Source organism: Hemibagrus wyckioides, linkage group LG05 (assembly GCF_019097595.1).
Source record: "Hemibagrus wyckioides isolate EC202008001 linkage group LG05, SWU_Hwy_1.0, whole genome shotgun sequence".
Classification (NCBI taxonomy): domain Eukaryota; kingdom Metazoa; phylum Chordata; class Actinopteri; order Siluriformes; family Bagridae; genus Hemibagrus; species Hemibagrus wyckioides.
The window spans coordinates 5,529,433-5,549,258 of NC_080714.1; the positions used below are offsets into that span (position 1 = coordinate 5,529,433).

Here is a 19,826-nt window from a genome sequence, read left to right on the forward strand (position 1 = left end):
GTAGCTGGGCCTTCACAAAATTTAACCATAGAAATTGTAATATGAGCGCTGTTTCCCAGCAACAGTAATGCAGTAAAATCAGTAAAAATCCATATAAGGCATGTTTTTATGCTGAAGAAAAACAATGGATAGGTCAGGAGATAGAGCTGAGATCGTGAGAAGATGCAGTATTGCTAGCAGGTACAGCCAGAAACAACTGCGAAGCTATAGGATCGGTCAAGTGTCTCGAGAGGCACTGATCAAAATTTCAGTAGAAACAGGGTCAAACCCCTTCCCAGACCTCTGGGTAAAAATATTTTTGAAATAACTTCACTCATCACAAGAACCGGGTCTCAATCCATAAGCAGGTACAATAGTCTAAAACTAAATCTAGCTGAATCTAACTGCACAGTTATAGCTTGGTCAGTATTTAGCTCTGGAGGAACACGGCACTGCAGAATGTATTACTGACCCGTGATTAATCATCATACTCTCATCAACCAAATACTAGGTATGCAACAATGCATTGTGACATTGCTACACAAAAATGTGCATCTAATACAATTACGCTGTTTCCGCATTGTTTTGCAAAGTATACGTAAAAAGGTTCATAAATATTTTGAACAGATTCAAATGATACATGCTAATATTATTGATCCTAAAATTTAGGAACAAAATAAAACACACCATGATCTGACTTGTTAGATGGTTATGAATGATCTGCAGGAACAGAAACAAGAGAACACACAGGAAACAGAAGCCCTGGGCAACTAATAGAAGAGAAAGAAGAAGAGAAAAAAAACAGCCAGGAACGCAAGTGAAGAGGTAAGGGAAAAGGGCAGGAGCAAAATGAGGGAGGCAAAAATGAGCACATGGAAGAGGTCAGAGCTACATGGAAAGAGAGATGGAAAGCGGGAATCTGTGATGGAGGTCAAAGCTCAAATGTTACTGGTACATGAAGCTTCACTGCTGGCAAGTCTTCTGGGATATATGAGTAATGCCGTATGCTAGGAGTGAATTTACATCGCTGTCTATACAGATAATATAGTTGATAAGGCATGCGGCGAAATCTATTTAAACGACTAAATAACGGTGTTCACAATACGGCTATGATACAGATTACTCTGAACAGATTCACAGAGTCTGAATTTAATCTGCGAGTCAGAGTGTTTGATTAAAAGGGTGACATGCACAAGCATGATGACACTGATAGCGATATTGGACTAAAATATTAAGGTGTTGCTGCATCAGTCTATTCAAGTAGAGAGGAAGCCATGGCTAATGCTGCCTTCAACTAAAATTCCTTGAGACTTAAAATATCAGACCTCTAATTAAAGAAAACGCCGCCTCAACTTGGAATTCATACTTGGAACCTCAACCCTGAGTTCATATCATCATGGCTGCTCAAAGCATCATCAGTTTATTTCCCACTTTGTAGCTCAAAAACACAGAGACTGAAAGCTCCATCAGGAGTTAGTACAACAGGATCGATTGTCCAAACTGAAAATGTGAAATAAAACTAGTTTCATTATAAAATAAATAAATCTTGGACGCCACCAAATATCACTGAGTAGTTGTTGTTTTTTTTCGGTGGATTTTTCCTTTAATTGACGCCCAGCAGTGAAAGACCCTTCAGAAATCCTGCATGGGTGGACGTGTGGGTTTCCCTGGGAAAGACACACAGGGTCTTCCGGAAAGGAACCCCACCTTCGGATGGCAGATAGTACGCCGCACCAGTGCCAAGGTAGCGTGGGTGAGTGGGCAGCAGTGCACAGAGACGACTAGCAGCCGTGGGCACTGCCAGGCTTAGCGATGAAGATGCTGCCCGTGTCGTAATCATAGGCAGTGAGGGAAGAAAAAGGAAAAGCGGAGATTCACTAAAACAGAAAAAGAAAGGGGGGGCTCACATTCAAATCCTCTCTCTTAACGCCCCCACATAGGTTTAAGCAGAGCGTATAAAATCATTCACAGAGAGAGAGCGAGAGAGCGAGAGAGCGACACAGGCGGAGAGAAAAGGAGCTTGAGCGAGAAAAGATACAGAGGTAGTGCTTAATACCGGCGCAGAAACCTTGCTCAGGAGATCGCATCCTGGCAGTTTTAATCACTGTAATGGTTTAAAAGCCTCATCTCTCCTAAGAACCAAATGAAATAACTGACAAAGGTCTTCATCAAAGTATCATAAGCCAAAGAAGACTTTCGACAGCCCTTGGGGACTGGCACCCGAAAAGTTAACATGATTTCAGTCGACTGCAAAAGCAGCAAGGATGATAGATTACAGAAAAACAGAAATGCTCTGAACTTCTGAGACTTTTAAATGTCATGTTCGAATGAAGCTTTCAAAAGGAAATGCGTTCGTGCCAGCACTAACACTTCCACATCATACCAATTCCAAGTCTGTTCACAACATTCAGGACACTGACTTCAGTGCCAGTTATGGCTCAAAGTCCTCAAATTTGAACTCGAAAGCCCTGTGATGATGCTGAACCATCTTCTCTTCGCTATATGGCCAAGTGGGATGTATTAACATGTAAATCCATGCAAATGTTTTGGCTGGCCATCTGATCCAGTTCTATTTCTGTGTTCTGAGCTACATTCTCCACAAGAACCGTAAGCTCACAAGAGCCTTTTAAATAGGCAAATTCATTTTGAAAAATCACTGATTCGGTTTCATTATATCCAAATGTAGATTGTTCTGTGCCTTGAGATGTAGCCTAGGGGAAGACGTTATGTGTGTTAGTGTTTTTGTGCATGTTTAACAGGAACTGTTCAAGTTGTATGTGCGATTTTAATATGATTAACGCGATTTTTTTTCTCTGACCCACAATGCACTGTGTATTCTGACACCTTTCTATCAGAACCAGCATTAACTTCTTCAGTAATTTGAGCAACAGTAGCATGTTTGTTGGACCCTGACCCTGTCGCCGGTTCACCACTGTTCCTTCCTTGGACCACGTTTGATAGATACTGACCACTGCAGACCGGGAACACCCCACAAGAGCTGCAGTTTTGGAGATGCTCTGATCCAGTCGTCTATCCGCCATCACAATTTGGCCCTTCGTCAAACTCGCTCAAATCCTTACACTTGTCCATTTCTCCTGTTTCTAACACATCAACTTGTAGGACAAAATGTTCACTTGCTGCCTCTAATATATCCCACCCACTAACAGGTGCCATGATGAGGAGATCATCCATCTCAATCACTTAAAAAGCATCACATTATTGATATTACATCTATAGCTGGTTTCCTTTTAAAGTTGATCACAGGGACCCTAATATGCTTAAAGTTTTATACTAAATAGATGTTTGTACTCAGGAGTTTGGCCAATGTGGTACAAATCAGTCATTCACAAATATCCGCTAGAAAAATATACTGTGGCTATTTCATTACTTGCGACAAAAAGTGTGATCTCAATTCTACACTTTGATTCCTGTTTCATCAAGAATCATGCAGCCCTGCACATTTCTCAACTCCTCTCTACTGCGGGTTGATGGAAAAACACTTAGCCTATAGATAGAACACACTGAGAATGCTATTACCTCCTTCTTTCCTGTACAAGTCATGGGTACTTTTCCAATTTGTTGAGAAAACACATTATAACTCCCACAATAAGCAGCATAGTACTGCACTGAAAATGCTTACATAGCTCCCATATCTTATAACAAAAAAAAAAAACAACAACAACAGAGAGGGAGCAACATAAAGTCTGTAATTTCACTGGCTATGTCAGATCAGAGCGTCTGATTCACTGTGAAAAACAGCCAACTGACAAAAGTCATTTTTATTATCTCCGTGCGTCAAAGATATTTGAGGATTTGAAACATGGCACAAGCGGAACACCACAAGTGTTGGTACACAGTATGCTGCCAATTATCTGTTCCCCAAACTGAGAACATGTGGTATCATTGCAAGAGACAAAACCAAGAGATTTTAACAAGGATTTAATACATTACCATGACTGCTAAGAATTACACACACTTCATTTACTGTTGTTTTTTTCTGGCATATGATCAAACCTGGAATAGTGTTGGGGTTTTTTTTGTTTTTAAGAAAAAAAAAAAGGCATTTCAGAAGTCTGAGATTAGAGAAAAGATGTGTGATGGAGGAGAATGAACATTTTGGCAAATGACTGCACTTTACATGTTGGCGTGTAATAAATACATTATGACGCTCGGATTAAAATGCGCCTCTCTTTAAGAAAATTCGCATTTGAGGGACATCAGTGGAATGAATATTGCTCCTTGAGGAAAATATAAAACTATCCATGTGTTTAACGATCGTTATTAAACGCATAGCACATTCTGTTTTTCCAGTTGTTTTGTTATTCTTTTACAGCTGGAGCATCTTGTTGAGCTCATACTTCTGGTGACTTCTACCATATCGTGATGTCCGAGTCATTAAATCTGGCCCAGGGTCCAGTCCAGCCAAAAACATTTACTCTGTCAAGTCCTCTCTTTGCTCATTCTAAAACCTTTCCTTGAGTGTTCTACGATAAGCTTTTTTGCTGTCTACGGAAACCTTTTCTGCTTCCGACAAATCTGACAAATGCAAATTACTAATTGTCGAAGAGCATACTGGTGTTGACAAGCTGGCTTCTTCTTCAGCTGTTGTTTTCCAGCTTTCTTACTACTATTAGTCCAGGAGGGTCTAGCTTGGCCAGTCTTTGGCAGTGGGTTGATTTCATAGTACTGAGATGTTTAATAACATTATAAACAGTTCTGGTTCATTAAATAATGCAAAATCTGCCATCTGGTCAGAATATTGCTTTGAGTTTGTGAAGCCTATGGTGTTTCAACACTTAAAAATTATATATTTTTCGAAACCAAAAATCAGAATTAATTCTACTCTTTAGCTAGAGTGACTTTATTTACACTGATGTTTTTAAATGTGACATGGTGGCTCACTTTAGTAACACTGCTGGGACCAAAGTTCTAAGAGCAGCGCTTGCCCTATGCTCCTAAGATGAAAAATTCTGCATATAGGCATCAACTATCTTAAACGAGGTCACAGCAGCAAGCGAGCTCAACACAACAAACCATTACAAGTGTACGTGAAACGAGCAGACTTTTAAAACTGATGCTTGACTTTTTTATATTTGCTACCTTTAGCTAACAGACTTGCAAAGAGTCAGTACCTTTCCCAGCTAATAAATCACCAGGAAGGATGCTAGCATTATGCAAGCTTTTTTTCACCTGGAGAAATCTGACCTTTCCTCTATAAAGCAGGCTTTTCAGAGAGTTGTTTGCCTGCGAAAAGCTTTATATAATAAAATGGATAACGTTTTACTGCATAAATATTAAGTCAATAAATAATATTTAGTTGTAATCTTTCATTATCTGTCCATTTGCATCATTTGCAAACTAACTCTAGGCCTACAGCAGAATCTGAACAAAGCTGGACACATATCAAGAAGAGGCTACTAAATCAATACATCTCACACTGTTGCATGTTTAACAGCAACATCAAATACCCAATTACATTATGAATCTGATCGTATCATCACATGGATGCCTGAGGATTACTTGTACCATGAAAGCCCTTACAAACTGTAAACGTCCACTAGGAAAAGATTTGTACCAACATCTACAGAAGCAATGTACTGTATGTATGTAATAAATATTCATATGGTTCCTTACAAAACTGGTAGAGAAATCAACCCCAGGTCCTGCTGGTTAATCATCATGGTCGGATACTAGGAAAGATGTATATTATACATCGGGGAATGCTTATTTTCATCGTCTTTCAAATTTGTATCCTATCATTGTTAATATTATTCTACCATTAAATCAGTGAATTATGTTTTCTACCAGACAGTCATTAGTAACGTGGGATTTCTTCCCCTCTTTTTCACAACTTCATCAATTCGCTGTTTAGATTCATGTTCTATTAATTACTTAACCTCGACTCCACTTGTCCAAGATATTCTTCTGTGAACCGAAAGCCATCACGATGATATCGACTGATACTCACGAATACCTCTACGTTTGAGACCTTTCCTGCTTTTCATAGACTTTTTAAAAGAATTCGGAGCAAGAATGGAGAACAAAGTCAGGTGCAGTGTTTGAGTAAATCGACAAAAACTAAATTAAAAGTGACTTCAAATCTGTGTCAGTCCCCCAGGCAGCACAGTTTAAAGTGAAAGAAGTAAAATAAGAGTAGTGAATGTGTTGAAGTAATAACGGGCAGACGGATATAAGCACCAATTAGCTGATTTTAAAATTTCTGAGCTCACGGAGCTTGTAATTAATGTAATTCTATCCTGTTACCATCACAAAATATCATTAGAAGCAATATACAATAATGGGGCGGAATATAAAATGTACAGAGAAACTCATTACCTTGATGGCACTATTACGATTTCGGAACGCATTGCGATAACACGAGTGCTTAGAGTGAAGGGAAAAAAAAATAAAGTAGTGAAAACCAAGTTCACATCCTGTGGAGGGTTTAGTCATTACTTCAAGGGCTGAGATAGAAATCTGTTGTTTAGCATGGCCCTTTGCTTTTGTTTTGGGTAATGAAAGCCCATTGAGAGGCGGACATGCTGGACCACTGCCCATTCCGCTCCGTTTCAATTACCCAGCATGCTTTCAGCGGGGTAATGAGGTGGGTGTCACCACGGGGGCAAAGTGACAGCCAGTGCCTGCTGCACTGCCGCTTGGCCTCTCGTTTCCGCAGTGATCAGCTGCCAATTGAAAGGGTCGAGAGGGCAGGCGAGTGAAAAAGATGAGGAACAACAGAAAAAAAATAAATAAACGAAAGGGAAGACCTACCGCAGACCAGCGACAGGCTCACAAAGAGTCGCATTTTCACAACAGACCTCCAGCTACCGTATGTTTTCATAAGATTCGGAGAAAAAAAAGCGGTAGCGGGAAAAGGGGGAGAATTACGTTTCAAAGTCCAGTAAATAAAGTTGGTATTGATTTAATCGCACGTGTAATTCGTTTTGCTGTCTGACACCAAGTCCTGCAATAAAAGAGAATCATGTAGGACAGCATAACAGATAATACCACCATACATCAATTGAGGTTCTGGAGACATTAGGGCGATAGATCACCTTCAAGCCAGACTGCTTAGCTACGGAATTTATAAACTAGCTCCTAAAACTGAAGTGGCTTTCAATTTTAGTTTTCAATTTATAGATACTCTATGATACTTTGCTGCTGTTCTCCTCTAGGCTTGATTCTATTTTATATTTAGTTTACTGCAGCGATTCTACCACACCGCCGCCATGGAGCCACTAAAACTGAAGTGATACCACGGCGAGTGTTAGTATGTTCGTGATTTATCTGAAATATTGTGTTTGTCAAGCGCATCATGGTGGTACTTCCTCCTCCGTTCAATATAGGAGCCTTCCAAATGGACGGTTTCTGCTAAATAGCATGACGTGCAACTCCGAGTTAAAATTTGCACCGCTGAACGTTTTGTTTTGCTATGATTTCAAAAATAACGCAAATCCAGTAGATTAGCTGGAAATGATCAGGATTACATCTAGCTCCATAAGAGCTATAAAATAAAAGCATGCGCTGTGCTATCACTGTGACAGGAGACATTTTGGGACTTGCTCATTTGTTTACTGGGCAATGTTACCCGATTAATTCACAAATATAGAAAATCACTAATTAAAGCCTTTATAGAAACACTGCTGTTTAAATAATACCTTGGATTAGCACAGTTGCATCACCTTGACTGACTTCTGCCTATCAAGCAGCACCTAAAAGGTTTATAGCCTGCCCCCTTTTTTTCTGCCTGATCTGAGCTTAACAATTAATCACAGCATGACCCAAAGTACAGAAATAAGGTCCCAAATTCAGCTATTTAACATTAAAAAGCTGTGACCTGAACCCAGAATCAAGACCTGTCATTTTAACTTTTCCTACTGCTTCTGTATACAAAAATGGTGGATATACAGCACTTACAGTTACCCGTGTCAACATTGCTAACAAGAAAATTCTAGCAGGCAGAGAGAAAAGCCAGAAAAGGCTTTTATCACATATGGATTGGAATGAAATTTAACAAATATATAATTTACATTCCGGTGCTTGTTAAATACTATATAGGATAATGAACTGTTTACAACTCTAGTCAAAGATATTTTCTATAATGTTCATTTACCATGTGAATTCACACGTCAACATCTGCCTAGATGAAGTATGCTAGAAATAAACGTAACAGCTAACTGAAGTAAATGAACACCTGTTCACGTCTTTCCTCATTGTCCTGTCTGAACAACACGTTAGCTTTGTTTTCAGGTGTCTACATCATAGCAAGAGGTGAATAGTGTTAATGCTGTGGTTGGCAGCTCTGAATAAGTTTATAGTGCCACACTGGAATAAAACTAAAAATCTTATCACATTTGTTCATACATGTATGAGTACCTGGACATGAACATGGAGCCTACATTATTTTCCAAAACTTGAATAAACCTTAAAGTGTTAAACATAGTGGAGAGTATTAACTGAGAGTAATTAACATGATTAGCTTTATAAATACTCTCTATGTATGTTAGATGGACAGCAATCCAACAACACAAACACACACACAAATAAACATTATATATATATATATATATATATATATATATATATATATATATATATATATATATGATGAGAGGTGAAGTGAATAAGACTGATGATCTCCTCATCATGGCACCTGTTAGTGGGTGGGATATATTAGACAGCAAGTGAACATTTTGTCCTCAAAGTTGATGTGTTAGAAGCAGGACAAATGGACAAGCGTAAGGATTTGAGCGAGTTTGACAAAGGGCCAAATTGTGATGGCTAGACCACTGGATCAGAGCATCTCCAAAACTGCAGCTCTTGTGGGGTGTTCCCGGTCTGCAGTGGTCAGTATCTATCAAAAGTGGTACAAGGAAGGAAAAGTGGTGAACCGGTGACAGGGTCATGGGCGGTCAAGGCTCACTGATGCATGTAGGGAGTGAAGGCTGGCCCGTGTGATCCGATCCAACAGACGAGCTACTGTTGCTCAGATTGCTGAAGAAGTTAATGCTGGTTCTGATAGAAAGGGGTCAGAATACACAGTGCATGACGGGTCAGGGCTGTTGTAGCGGAAAAGGGGGGCCCACACAGTGTTACGCATGTGGTCATAATGTTATGCCTGGTCTTTGTGTATGTACATATACATATATATACGTGTGTAATAAAATATTTTTTTTAATAATTTATAGAAAGGTCAAAATTTGTCCACAGGAACCCAAAAGGAACACTGTGACACATAATAAATTTTGTGCTGGTCCTTTGACTGTACATTTCCCTGTATGCTTCTAGACACCATATAGTGGAGTACTTCTGCCACCTTCTGGCCAAAACATGCTAAAAAAAAAATATTGGCGAGGACAATAGATGCACTAAAATATTACCATAGCGAGGATAAAGAGATCAAGTAATCAGATTATGTACATTTTTTATCATATTTTAAAATAATTTTTAGCTTTAGAGCCCTTAGAAAATATGTCTTTAGAGTAATGAAACTCAGAGTAACTTAGAGTAATGAATCTCTAAGTGAAATTAGTAGCCTTAGTTTAAACTTGTTTAATGTCACTGATACTAACACTAATCCTACATGCTGCAGGGAGCGATGCAGCAGTGCTTTAGTACTTTCCATCCCTCTCACCTTCTTTGAGATGATCAAACACAGCAGCTTCTGCCTCCATACTGACTTTTTTCAACCTGTAGGTCACTAACAAGACAAGCCGAGTCTTATGTTACAGCGAAACCATCGTATACAATGGCGCCTGCCTTATATAGCTGCAATGCATTCTGGATCCGACATCGTTGAGTCCAACGTGTGCGCCAACGGGCGTCGGATTTCTCATAAATATGGCTTTGAAGGCCATTGGAAAAAAATGTCTGAATGAAACTGGACTTTGTCTCTGAGTTTGCTGAAATGATTTCCCGATCATTAAATGCCATTTGAACTAAACCTGCTCTGAATTAGAGCGAAAATACAACACCAAATTAGCACCATTATCACTAATCTAATCAAGCATTTTAATCTAAACATACTTCAAGAATGTTTCAGGATGGAGATTTCCTTTAAGGTGTGGATAAACAATACAGGAACATCAGTCAAACCAGCATATGTAAAAATCTATCTGTCTTACCTTGCTAGCCGTGGCCACCCGAACCTGTGGAGGTCCCCATTCTTGACTTATCTTCTCTCTGAATTCCTGAGGGATGATCATACAGGAACGAATGTCCACATCTGGGTAACGTATCTCTAAACCATCTCTAAAAATCACACACACACACAAACATTGAAGTCAGGGCATGAACAATGCACTGTGCTGGCCCTGTTTCTGATTCTAGTGCTACCATATGTTTAAGAGTAGTCTTACAGCCACTTTGGAAAGGTTATAAGTATCAAAGAACGTGTATGCCAAAGGCAGAGTGAGTCTTTTGAAAGTAAAAAACCTGTTCAGAGAAGCTGTGGAGAAAGATGGCCAGTGTGGTGAGTGGGTTTTCTGAGTGGGACCTGCTAGCTGCTTAGCATCTATGAGTCAGAAATGTGAGGGAATCCTACACATTCAAAAGCCCACAAGCTTACATTCCACATCAGAAAACTTCACCTCATTGACAGTCTGTTCACAAAACGTCGAAATAAATGTGCTTTTTTAACACCTACCTGCAAAAACCCCGGTCTTCTTCTGTCAGGAGCTCGTCATGTAACGGTCCAGATTGGAGCTGGCACGTGCTCAGGGTGCACGCGAGCGCCAGCACTATAAAGGCGCGAAACAACATCTCGAAGTTTCTGTCAGGAATAAACAAGACGAATACTGAGGTTCTGAATATACACAAGCAACAAGTTCATTCCTCGTTCACTTAGCCGTCGCTTTCTAAAAATAAACACGACATTATAGTTGGGTCCCCCCCCCCCTTTATTTTTTACCTGGTGCCGTAACTGCTGCTCCGTCGAATAACAGCTGACCCCAGTGGTCATACATATAAATATATCAAATAACAAAGTTAATTTAGGAAACTAAGCCTGCCCAGTGCACACATCAACATGTTTTGGTTTCATTAGACTGGTCCTAATATCTGTCAGTCACTAGACGAGGCCGTGGTTATCTTGTTGACACGGATTTGCAGCTCTAACATCCGGGTACTTTTATTTTATTATTACTTACATATCATTTCTCCTTTATTTAGTTTCCTGGCATGTTTACTGAGGGTGTTCCGTTATGCACAGGTTCCTGGCACTGACTACCCAAATCCTGCACCAAGGCAAATGTTCTGCTCTTAACTCTTAATCTTTTCTGCAGTATTATATTTCCAGAAATGAACCCGCTCATATCTTTGAGCAAAAGACAAAAATATTGTCATGTTTTATTATAACGCGTTCATTTATCATCTGGCCAGGGTCACAGTGGATCTCAGGAACAATGGGTTCCTCGACAACCTTGAGCCGAAAGCGTGGATTGAGACACGACCCAGCACACTGTGCACACACTAATTTGCACCTAGGGGTAAATTAGTGTAGCCAAGACACACATAAACTTACTGTTCACTTTAACGAACTGCGCCCTGACCCCATCTTCCTCCGCTGGGATATGCGAAGATGTATGTGTGGCGATAATAAAGGGTTCTTGCGCTCAGTTCTGAATTAATAGGAACACGCTCAGTTTAGGCATTTATCTGATCAGCCAATAATATGGCAGCACCAATCCTGCTCATAAAACATCATAATGTGGGAACCATGACTTTAATCCATGGTGTTGCTGTTGGAGCCAAACGGGCAGGATTGATCACATAATATAGAATTTTTTTATAGAGTTTTTCCACACCATTTTGTGTAAAGACAGTTGTGTGTGAAGACCAACAGTGTCTAAAACACTCCAACTTAGCCGAATCTAGCAGCAAGAGTTAAAGAGATCACACATTTTCACCATCCTTATGTTTGTTGTGAACATTAACTGAGGCCTTTGACCTGCATCTGCATGATTGTACTGTATGCATCGTGCTGCTGCTGCCACATCACCAGGTGACTAGATAACTAAATAAATGAGCACAGGTGTTCCTATTAAAGAGTCCCATGAGTGCTTCTGAAGTGCTTCTTGTACACCAAGACGTTTGCTTCAATTTCAGATAGGAATTTATGAGCATTAATTAAACAACATTTTCCTGAGACGGGCCATGCTGTATGGTTTAGAGGCAGTGTCACTTGAGGAAGAGACAGGAGGCAGAGCTGAAGATGCTGAGATTCTCTTTGGGAGGGACACGGTTGGACAGGATCAGGAACGAGTACATCAGAGGGACGGCTCATGTTGGACGTTTGGGGGACGAAGTTAGGGAGGCCAGATTAAGATGGTTTGGACATGTTCAGAGGAGCGAGAGTGAGTATATCGGTAGGAGAATGTTGGACATGGAGCTGCCAGGCAGGAGGCAAAGAGGAAGGCCGAAGAGGAGGTATATGGATGTAATAAATGAGGATTTGAAGCTAGTGGGTGCAAGTGTTGAGGACGCTGAAGAGAGAGACAATTCGCTGTGGTGACCCCTGAAGGGAAAAGCCAAAAGAAGAAGAAGAAGAATGAAACAACTCTTTCCTAACGGTTTATTATTGTAGGTAAAATGTTTTCATTTAGAAACCAGCCTGTCTTTGTAATGTCACATCTAACGAGATGTGTACTTTGGGTTCAAGCATCAAGTAAGTCTAAGCAGTTTCTATGAACCTCTAATTCATTTCCAAAGGAGCTGAAACAGTAGTGTGAAGACAGCCATACAGAGAAACACAAACCCTGTCCAAGGTGCTGAGAAATAAACCCAAAAGAACACCACTTTCCAATTAGGATTTATTAAATAAACACTATTTACAGCAGAATACATGCTACAATGTCAGATGTCCATTCCCCCCACCACCACCACGAGCCCACTCCTAATCCAAAACCACACACCAATTAAAAAAAAAAACGTCAGCATCAGTTTGCTAATACTGAGAAAACATTCAAGTTTTGTATTCAACCACTGAACATCGGTGACTCCTGGACAGAGCAGCTAGTTGTGATTGTGCAGCAAAAACACATCTCTTGGGGGTGCGCTTGTACTCCCTTTGGTTTGTGCTTCTTCGCAGCGGTGGTATGTTAGCACCGAGAACACGGGAAACATTTCCAGGATTTTGCTCTTTTTTTTTTTTTTTTTACACGTTCTGGTTGGAAATCCAATCGATAGTCGTAGTCGAAGCGTGCCTTAGAGTCTAAAACCGCATCGGAGTGCAATGTATCGTATAGCACATTAGCCTAGATTATACTGCATAGTGCTCAGCTGTCAGCTATATGTGTGTTTTTTTTACTGTTCTAATTCTAAATCTAAAGCTGAACATTCATTCAGAAAGTACATGCACATAACAGGTTTTCTAGTCTTAACACACTCCCGTTACCTGCACGACTATATATATATATATATATATATATATATATATATATATATAGCAGCATCTATCGAGTCTTCAATAGCATTTCATTGAATCTGTAAAATAATGAAAGACAATTTAGAAGAGGAATTCCCTGCATTGAATTTATGGGCCATGGGCTGTCATGGGGGGTGGATGAAGCAGCAAACTGCATTAGCGAATTTTCTAAGGCCTTAAAGGCTACAATGGCATCACAACAGCTGATTTCATTTTTTCCCCCACACAGCCTTTTTCTTGTTGGAAATAAAGCTGGCTAATAAAGCAGTCAACACACACTACGTCCCACATGTATGGTAGTACGGACACTAGTACATGATGAACAGATATACAGTGTGCAGCATGTGTCGGTACGTATAGTATAGTTTCACCATGTTTCAGTACAAACACGTACAGTATCGAGTGAAAAGAACCCTTTACTGTCAAAGAGAATCATTTACATTAAGGCATGAGGTGTCTCGACTGCAGCAGCAGATATGGATTCAGCAGACTTACTGAGAAATTCCTAAATGTTTTTTTTTTGGGTTTTTTTTGTCTAAAAAGCATTGCCGTCCCACGAAAACATCATCCCCCCCCCCCCCCCTTTGATTGTTGCATTTCGTTTTGTTAGTACATAAACAGCAAATAGCTTAGAAAGGATCTGGAAAAGGAACAGCTGAAAGTCTAAAATTCATTGAAATCTCGTTTTAAAAAAAGAAAAGAAAAAGAAAGAAAGAAAAAAAAAAAAAAGAAAAGTTTCCATTGGACAGCAGCAAAGTATCATATGCTAAAAAAAAAAAAAAAAAAAAAAAATTCTAAAATGATTAAAAAATATTTATGAATATATATTGTGATGCTTAACTCTGTACAGTTTCAGTCTGTATTGTTAAATCCGTAAATGATTCACCCCCCAGAATTAATCACACATTAAGGTGAATAAAATCCAGCTCCTGTAAGACAGTTAAGGATTTCTCATAAAACGTCACTTCGCTGTTTAGCACATTAAGACATCACAAGCACAATATCGATCATAATAACAACAACAGTTGATTTCTGTTACAATCACAGAGCCCTAACCGAACAGGCAGCTCTAACACTTTCTTCTTCTTCTTTTTTAAAAAATATATATATACACACACACATGATGTATCGGTGAATCCTCGCCTCTATTACCACCTATATTACAGCAGACAAGTGTATTTGAATGAGATAACACGGAACCAGATGGAGTTATGTGATAACAGAGCTGGGAAGATTTGATGAGACGTTTTCCTATCAAAAAATACATTTTGAAAGAAATGATTCTGGGTTTTTTTTTTTTTTTTGGTGGTCACCATCGCGAATGGACGTCCGGTGAAATATAGACATAAATGTGATGGGTAATGAAGTCCATTTGTGTCCTCGCACAAGCCTAACCGCTTTCTTCTATTTCTATAAATCTGAACTTTGAGGTTGATATCTCTCATAGCTCCACAGTTCCTTGACCTTCAGAAGAATCTAATCTTTAACTCCACCCTCGTGCCTCAGCTTTAGCTCATGTTTAGAAGTTTCAAAACAGTTTAATACATTTCTAAAACACTGGGGGGGGGGAGACATAAATCGAATACAAGTCTTTCTTTTTAAATCCAAAACCGAGCTTCAGGACTGATTTATTTTGAATGAGTCTTGCCCTGTGATGAATAACGATTCCTTAGGGTGGATCTAAGGAGTGCTATCTTGTGTAGCTTTTAGTGTTCCATCTGTACCAGTACTTTGAGGTCGGGGGTTCTTAATAGAGAAGTTTCTCTGTCTAAATACTACTGTGCAGTTTAACGCTACATTCAACGCTAGTCGGAAATACATCGATTTCGATTCCTCCGTGTTTGTCTTTTGCTATCACACAAACTGTGATCTATATATGCAATAATAAACACATTTAACGAGCTAATTTGTCTTACCTTATACAAGTGTTTATGTTCTTTAGATGTTCTACACCGTTCAGGCATAACATTATGACCACCTGCCACAACAGCCCTGACCCCTCGAGGCATGGACTCCCCTAGATCCCTAAAAGTGCGATGTGGTATCTGGCACTAAGATGTTAGCAGCAGATCCTGTAAGTCCTGTAAGCTGCAAGGTGTCCATGGAGGCCCCACCTTGCAACTTACAGAACTTAAAGGATACTTTTGATAGATACTGACCACTGCAGACTGCTTCTAACACATCAACTTTGAGGACAAAATGTTCACTTGCTGCCTAATATATCCCACCCACTAACAGGTGCCATGATGAGGAGATCATCAGCGTTATTCACTTCAGAATGTTATGCCTGATTGGTGTACTTCTTACTCATGATTTGATGCTACTTGCTGAACTCGGGGGTTTAGAAGACCATCCAGAGTTGACGATTTCTCAGTCGAGGGGATTTTTCTTTCTTTTTTTTTCCCCCTCCAGTCGGTTAAAATCAGAGTAACCTGACTATAGAGCAGTGATGTCAAACATACTGTTCGAAAATAGTCTTGTGGCCCTGAACAGTCCTGAAAAAGATCTGTTAGTCCATTAGGGGGCAAAACAGAGCTATACACACAGTAACCTTAAATACTGACAATGTGCTTATTATATTACAATTTATTTTAAAAATACAAAACTAAAATTACACCGATAGGGGCCGAATACCTCTGCAATCACAAACTTTCCTCTAAATCGATTTAAATGTGTTATTTGACACCTGTGCTATACAGGAACAGAGTTCTAGATGAGGAAATATGCTGGGTGGTTATTGTATACATTCACAAATGCCAACATCTGGTTTGAGTTGCAGATATTAGCTATCAAGCCCAGATGTTGGATCACAGACCAGTTATAGCCTAAAGTAATGAAGTCTAAAGGCTAGTAGGAGATAACCTGGGTTGGAACAGATAGTTAAGTCCAGTGTTTCCTGAATTTATCTCTTAGACCTAGAAAAAAAAAAGGCATTGAACTTGGTTTATTTGATTCTTGGCACAAACTGATTGACTCTGATGGAAAAATCTTGACTTTGCTTTCCAAAAACTGATGGACTGTTGATGTGAACGAGGTTTTGTGCTGGTGCCTACACACCTTGATTTCTCGAAATCAGTAACGCCATTCGCTAAATACAACCTCTACTCGTTCATCTTCTGAAGTAATAAAACAATATTTCACTATATAACTCTGACAGACACTGCAAAGGCCACTCACTTTATTATTAGATACTATATACCAGTCCCTCCAGGAATTCACTATTTATGTATTTATGTGACTGTTGTAGCCAAAAATGCTTGGGCTTAATTGTATTTTTGTGCTATTTTGCTAACTGATTCGGTGTAAATTGCAAGAACAGGATTTCTTTGAAAACTTCGAATCGAAAGACGTCTTTTCCAAATCCGCGGAAAATCTAGGTTGACTTTGAAATCTTGCAAGCTTCTCCAAAGGTTTGTTTGGCTTTGTTCATTTCTGCAATCGCAAAATCATGGAGGGATCGAATTATATAGCCATCCTTAGCCTACTGTGACTTTTCACATTCACACCAATAATAACTATTCGAACGATTATCCGCCCTTTCGGTTCTCCATACTAGACGATCAGCGTCATGAGCAGATCAGTTAGCGCTAGGAATAAAAGCCGTGAATTAATAATAATCTTTTTTGTATTGGAAACTGCTTAATATGCATCATGCTTGCAGGATCTCCATCTCATACAGGTTCCAATGAAGCGATGTAAACAGCGTTCTATTAAAAAAGCTTGGTTTAACTTAGTGGCATTTCACATTCTGTAAACTCCTCGCTGTTTAGCGCTACTCCGTACGAGGACCTTTTTTTTTTTTTTTTTTTTTTTGCTTGCGTTATATTCTACACTCTACAGAGCTCTTAAACTTTAAACGACCAAGACATGAGCATTATGTGCTCTCTACACTAAACAGTAATACTTTTAGCAAATACATTCTAATACGAAATGGCCTAGTCATGGGCCTGCCCATGAGCCTATTGTGTAAATATCTTATGCTAACCAATCTGAGAGCGATTGTGACGTGCAGTGTTCACAAAATAAAGCAGAGGAATGAGCCCTCTTCTTGGAGATCTACCGCTTCGCAGAGTTTAGCTCATACGCTAGCTCTAACCATAACGATGTTGCCGGTTCTCAGGAGCATCAACAAGGAGTAAGCTTGTGCAGCGGGACATCTCTTAAGACGGAGGGTAAGCATTCTTAAAGTAAAGTAGAGGTTAAGATTTTACTAAGTGCCCACACAAGAAGTCTGAATCTTGGAGCTGAGAATTTTTGAGGTCTTTGCGATTAGGAACAGTGGTGAGTATTCAGAGCTTTTTTACTGTTTTTCCTTTAGCGCTCTGAATAACGGGTGTGTTGTGTACAAGGCTATAATCGTCATCAACCTCTGATTTTGCTAGGAGAAAAGGAGAAAGAGAGAAAGAGAGAGAGACAGGGTCCAAACAGGACGAGGAAAAATGCGAGCCCTTTTCTGAATGATCATCGTAAAAAATGAGAAACAGTTCGCTGTTGAAGTCACAGTCAGGGCCGTTGGGTACTATTACCCTTCCGCAAGAGCAGGACGAGCCAATAGGTCATTCGATCCCAAACTACACGGTCGTGCCACTGGGGAAAAGCCCAGTTTAACTCGTCCATGCAGCACATCACCGTAGTACTGGCAGAGGGAGGGGGAAGAGGAAAATGAAATCCCACTACTGTAAATACAAGATCTGCCATTTGAGGAACCGAGACCGAGAACTGTTTCATCTGCTGGGTCTTGTCCGAACAGCCGAGGGATTAAAAAAACAAAAACAAAAACAAAACAAAACAACAACAAAAAAAAAAAAGAGTCCTACAATCTCTGGCTCACCTTCCTGGGTTTTTTTTTTAATATGTTTTGATTCCTGCGTAGTAATTTAGTAGAAGATATCGCCTGTATATATATTTTTTTGTGGTTGTTGAAATGGCTGTCTCTGCTGATGCCTGCATTTCCAGTTAAGGTCAGATCAATAGGTCTTGATTAAATCACATGACAGCAGAGGACCCGGGAGAGGACGGGGAGTTGGACGAGGGGGAGGATGGAAGGTTCCACAAGAGCCACTTGCGTTTACACTGGCGCTTCTGGTACAGGTAGTCCTCTTTCTCCCGCTCTTTACGAGCTCGCTGGTAATGATCGTCCTCCTTGAGGTACCACACCGGGGGCCAGCGATGCTTCTCGAAGTATTCCTGGTTCTCTGAAAAGGCACCAGAGGATGTTTCGGTCAAAATGGTGACACGTTTGACGCCAACTATGGGTAATGCTGAGCGATCGAAACTTTATGGAAGGAGTCTACAGATACCTGCGGATTTAGCCTTCATGTCACGAGGGAACTTGCGGCAGACGCTGTTGTAATTAGTGCAGATGTGGTGGAGGCACCATCCAGCTAACTGGTGGGCACCATGGAACTGAGAAAAGGGAAGATCACACATTATACATAAAGCATTAGTTATGCATGAGTGAGGAACTTTCTGCGTAACCTTTCACATTTACCTGAGCCATTTCCAGATAAACCAGTACTTCTCCATCAATATCAGCTCCCATCATAGCAGCCTCCATAAGCACAGTCACAGTGTACAGCTCTGAAAACACCACACACACACACACACAGCAGAGCTGCATTTATGAGTAAAATTTATGAGTAGATTTAGCAGCACACAAAATGTTAGTTTATACCTGGTGTTTGTGTTTACATGTGTGGTCAGTTTGTGAATCTGTATGCTCTTGCTGAGCTGTGATGAATCTAATTTCCTCTATTTATTAATATTACATATAACTCATGTTTGTATCATATTATTTTTCCCATATATGATTATTATCATAATAACGTAACATATCTCATCTAAATATATACACCAATCAGGCATAACATTCTGAGCAGTGACCAGTGAAGTGAATAAGACTGATGATCTCCTCATCATGGCACCTGTTAGTGGGTGGGATATATTAGGCAGCAAGTGAACATTTTGTCCTCAAAGTTGATGTGTTAGAAGCAGGAAAAATGGACAAGTGTAAGGATTTGAGTGAGTTTGATAAAGGGCCAAATTGTGATGGCTAGACCACTGGATCAGAGCATCTCCAAAACTGCAGCTCTTGTGGGGTGTTCCCGGTCTGCAGTGGTCAGTATCTATCAAAAGTGGTCCAAGGAAGGAACAGTGGTGAACCGGTGACAGGGTCATGGGCGGTCAGGGATCACTGATGCACGTGGGGAGAGAAGGCTGGCCCAGGGAAGGTTCCCTTTTGAGTCTGGTTCCTTTCAAGGTTTCTTCCTCTTACCGTCTAAGGGAGTATTTCCTTGCCTCAATCGCCTCAGGCTTGCTCATTAGGGATAAATGCAAACACATTTAAGTCTAATATTAATGTTGAACTTTTGTTCTATATTTTTTATGTTCTGTAAAGCTGCTTTATGTCCATTGTTAATAGATG

At 40.0% G+C, this 19,826-nt stretch overlaps 2 protein-coding genes across 3 annotated transcripts in view; both read right to left on the reverse strand.

The window, feature by feature from the left end:
* The window catches only part of LOC131353219 (phosphatidylethanolamine-binding protein 4), an 80,213-nt gene extending 69,179 nt beyond the window's left edge, over positions 1 to 11,034 (reverse strand). The window contains exons 1-3 of the mRNA XM_058390059.1: positions 10,889 to 11,034; positions 10,625 to 10,750; positions 10,104 to 10,230 (exon numbers count right to left, since the gene is read on the reverse strand). Of these exons, the coding sequence (XP_058246042.1) occupies positions 10,104 to 10,230; positions 10,625 to 10,740 (243 nt within the window). The 5' untranslated portion in view covers positions 10,741 to 10,750; positions 10,889 to 11,034. The remainder of the gene's footprint in view (positions 1 to 10,103; positions 10,231 to 10,624; positions 10,751 to 10,888) is intronic.
* Positions 11,035 to 12,918: 1,884 nt separating this feature from the next.
* Positions 12,919 to 19,826, reverse strand: part of LOC131353041 (rho-related BTB domain-containing protein 2-like) — a 17,634-nt gene continuing 10,726 nt past the window's right edge. For both annotated transcript variants that reach the window (XM_058389732.1, XM_058389731.1), the window contains exons 8-10: positions 18,894 to 18,982; positions 18,703 to 18,808; positions 12,919 to 18,597 (exon numbers count right to left, since the gene is read on the reverse strand). In XM_058389732.1, the coding sequence (XP_058245715.1) occupies positions 18,389 to 18,597; positions 18,703 to 18,808; positions 18,894 to 18,982 (404 nt within the window). In that variant the 3' untranslated portion in view covers positions 12,919 to 18,388. The remainder of the gene's footprint in view (positions 18,598 to 18,702; positions 18,809 to 18,893; positions 18,983 to 19,826) is intronic.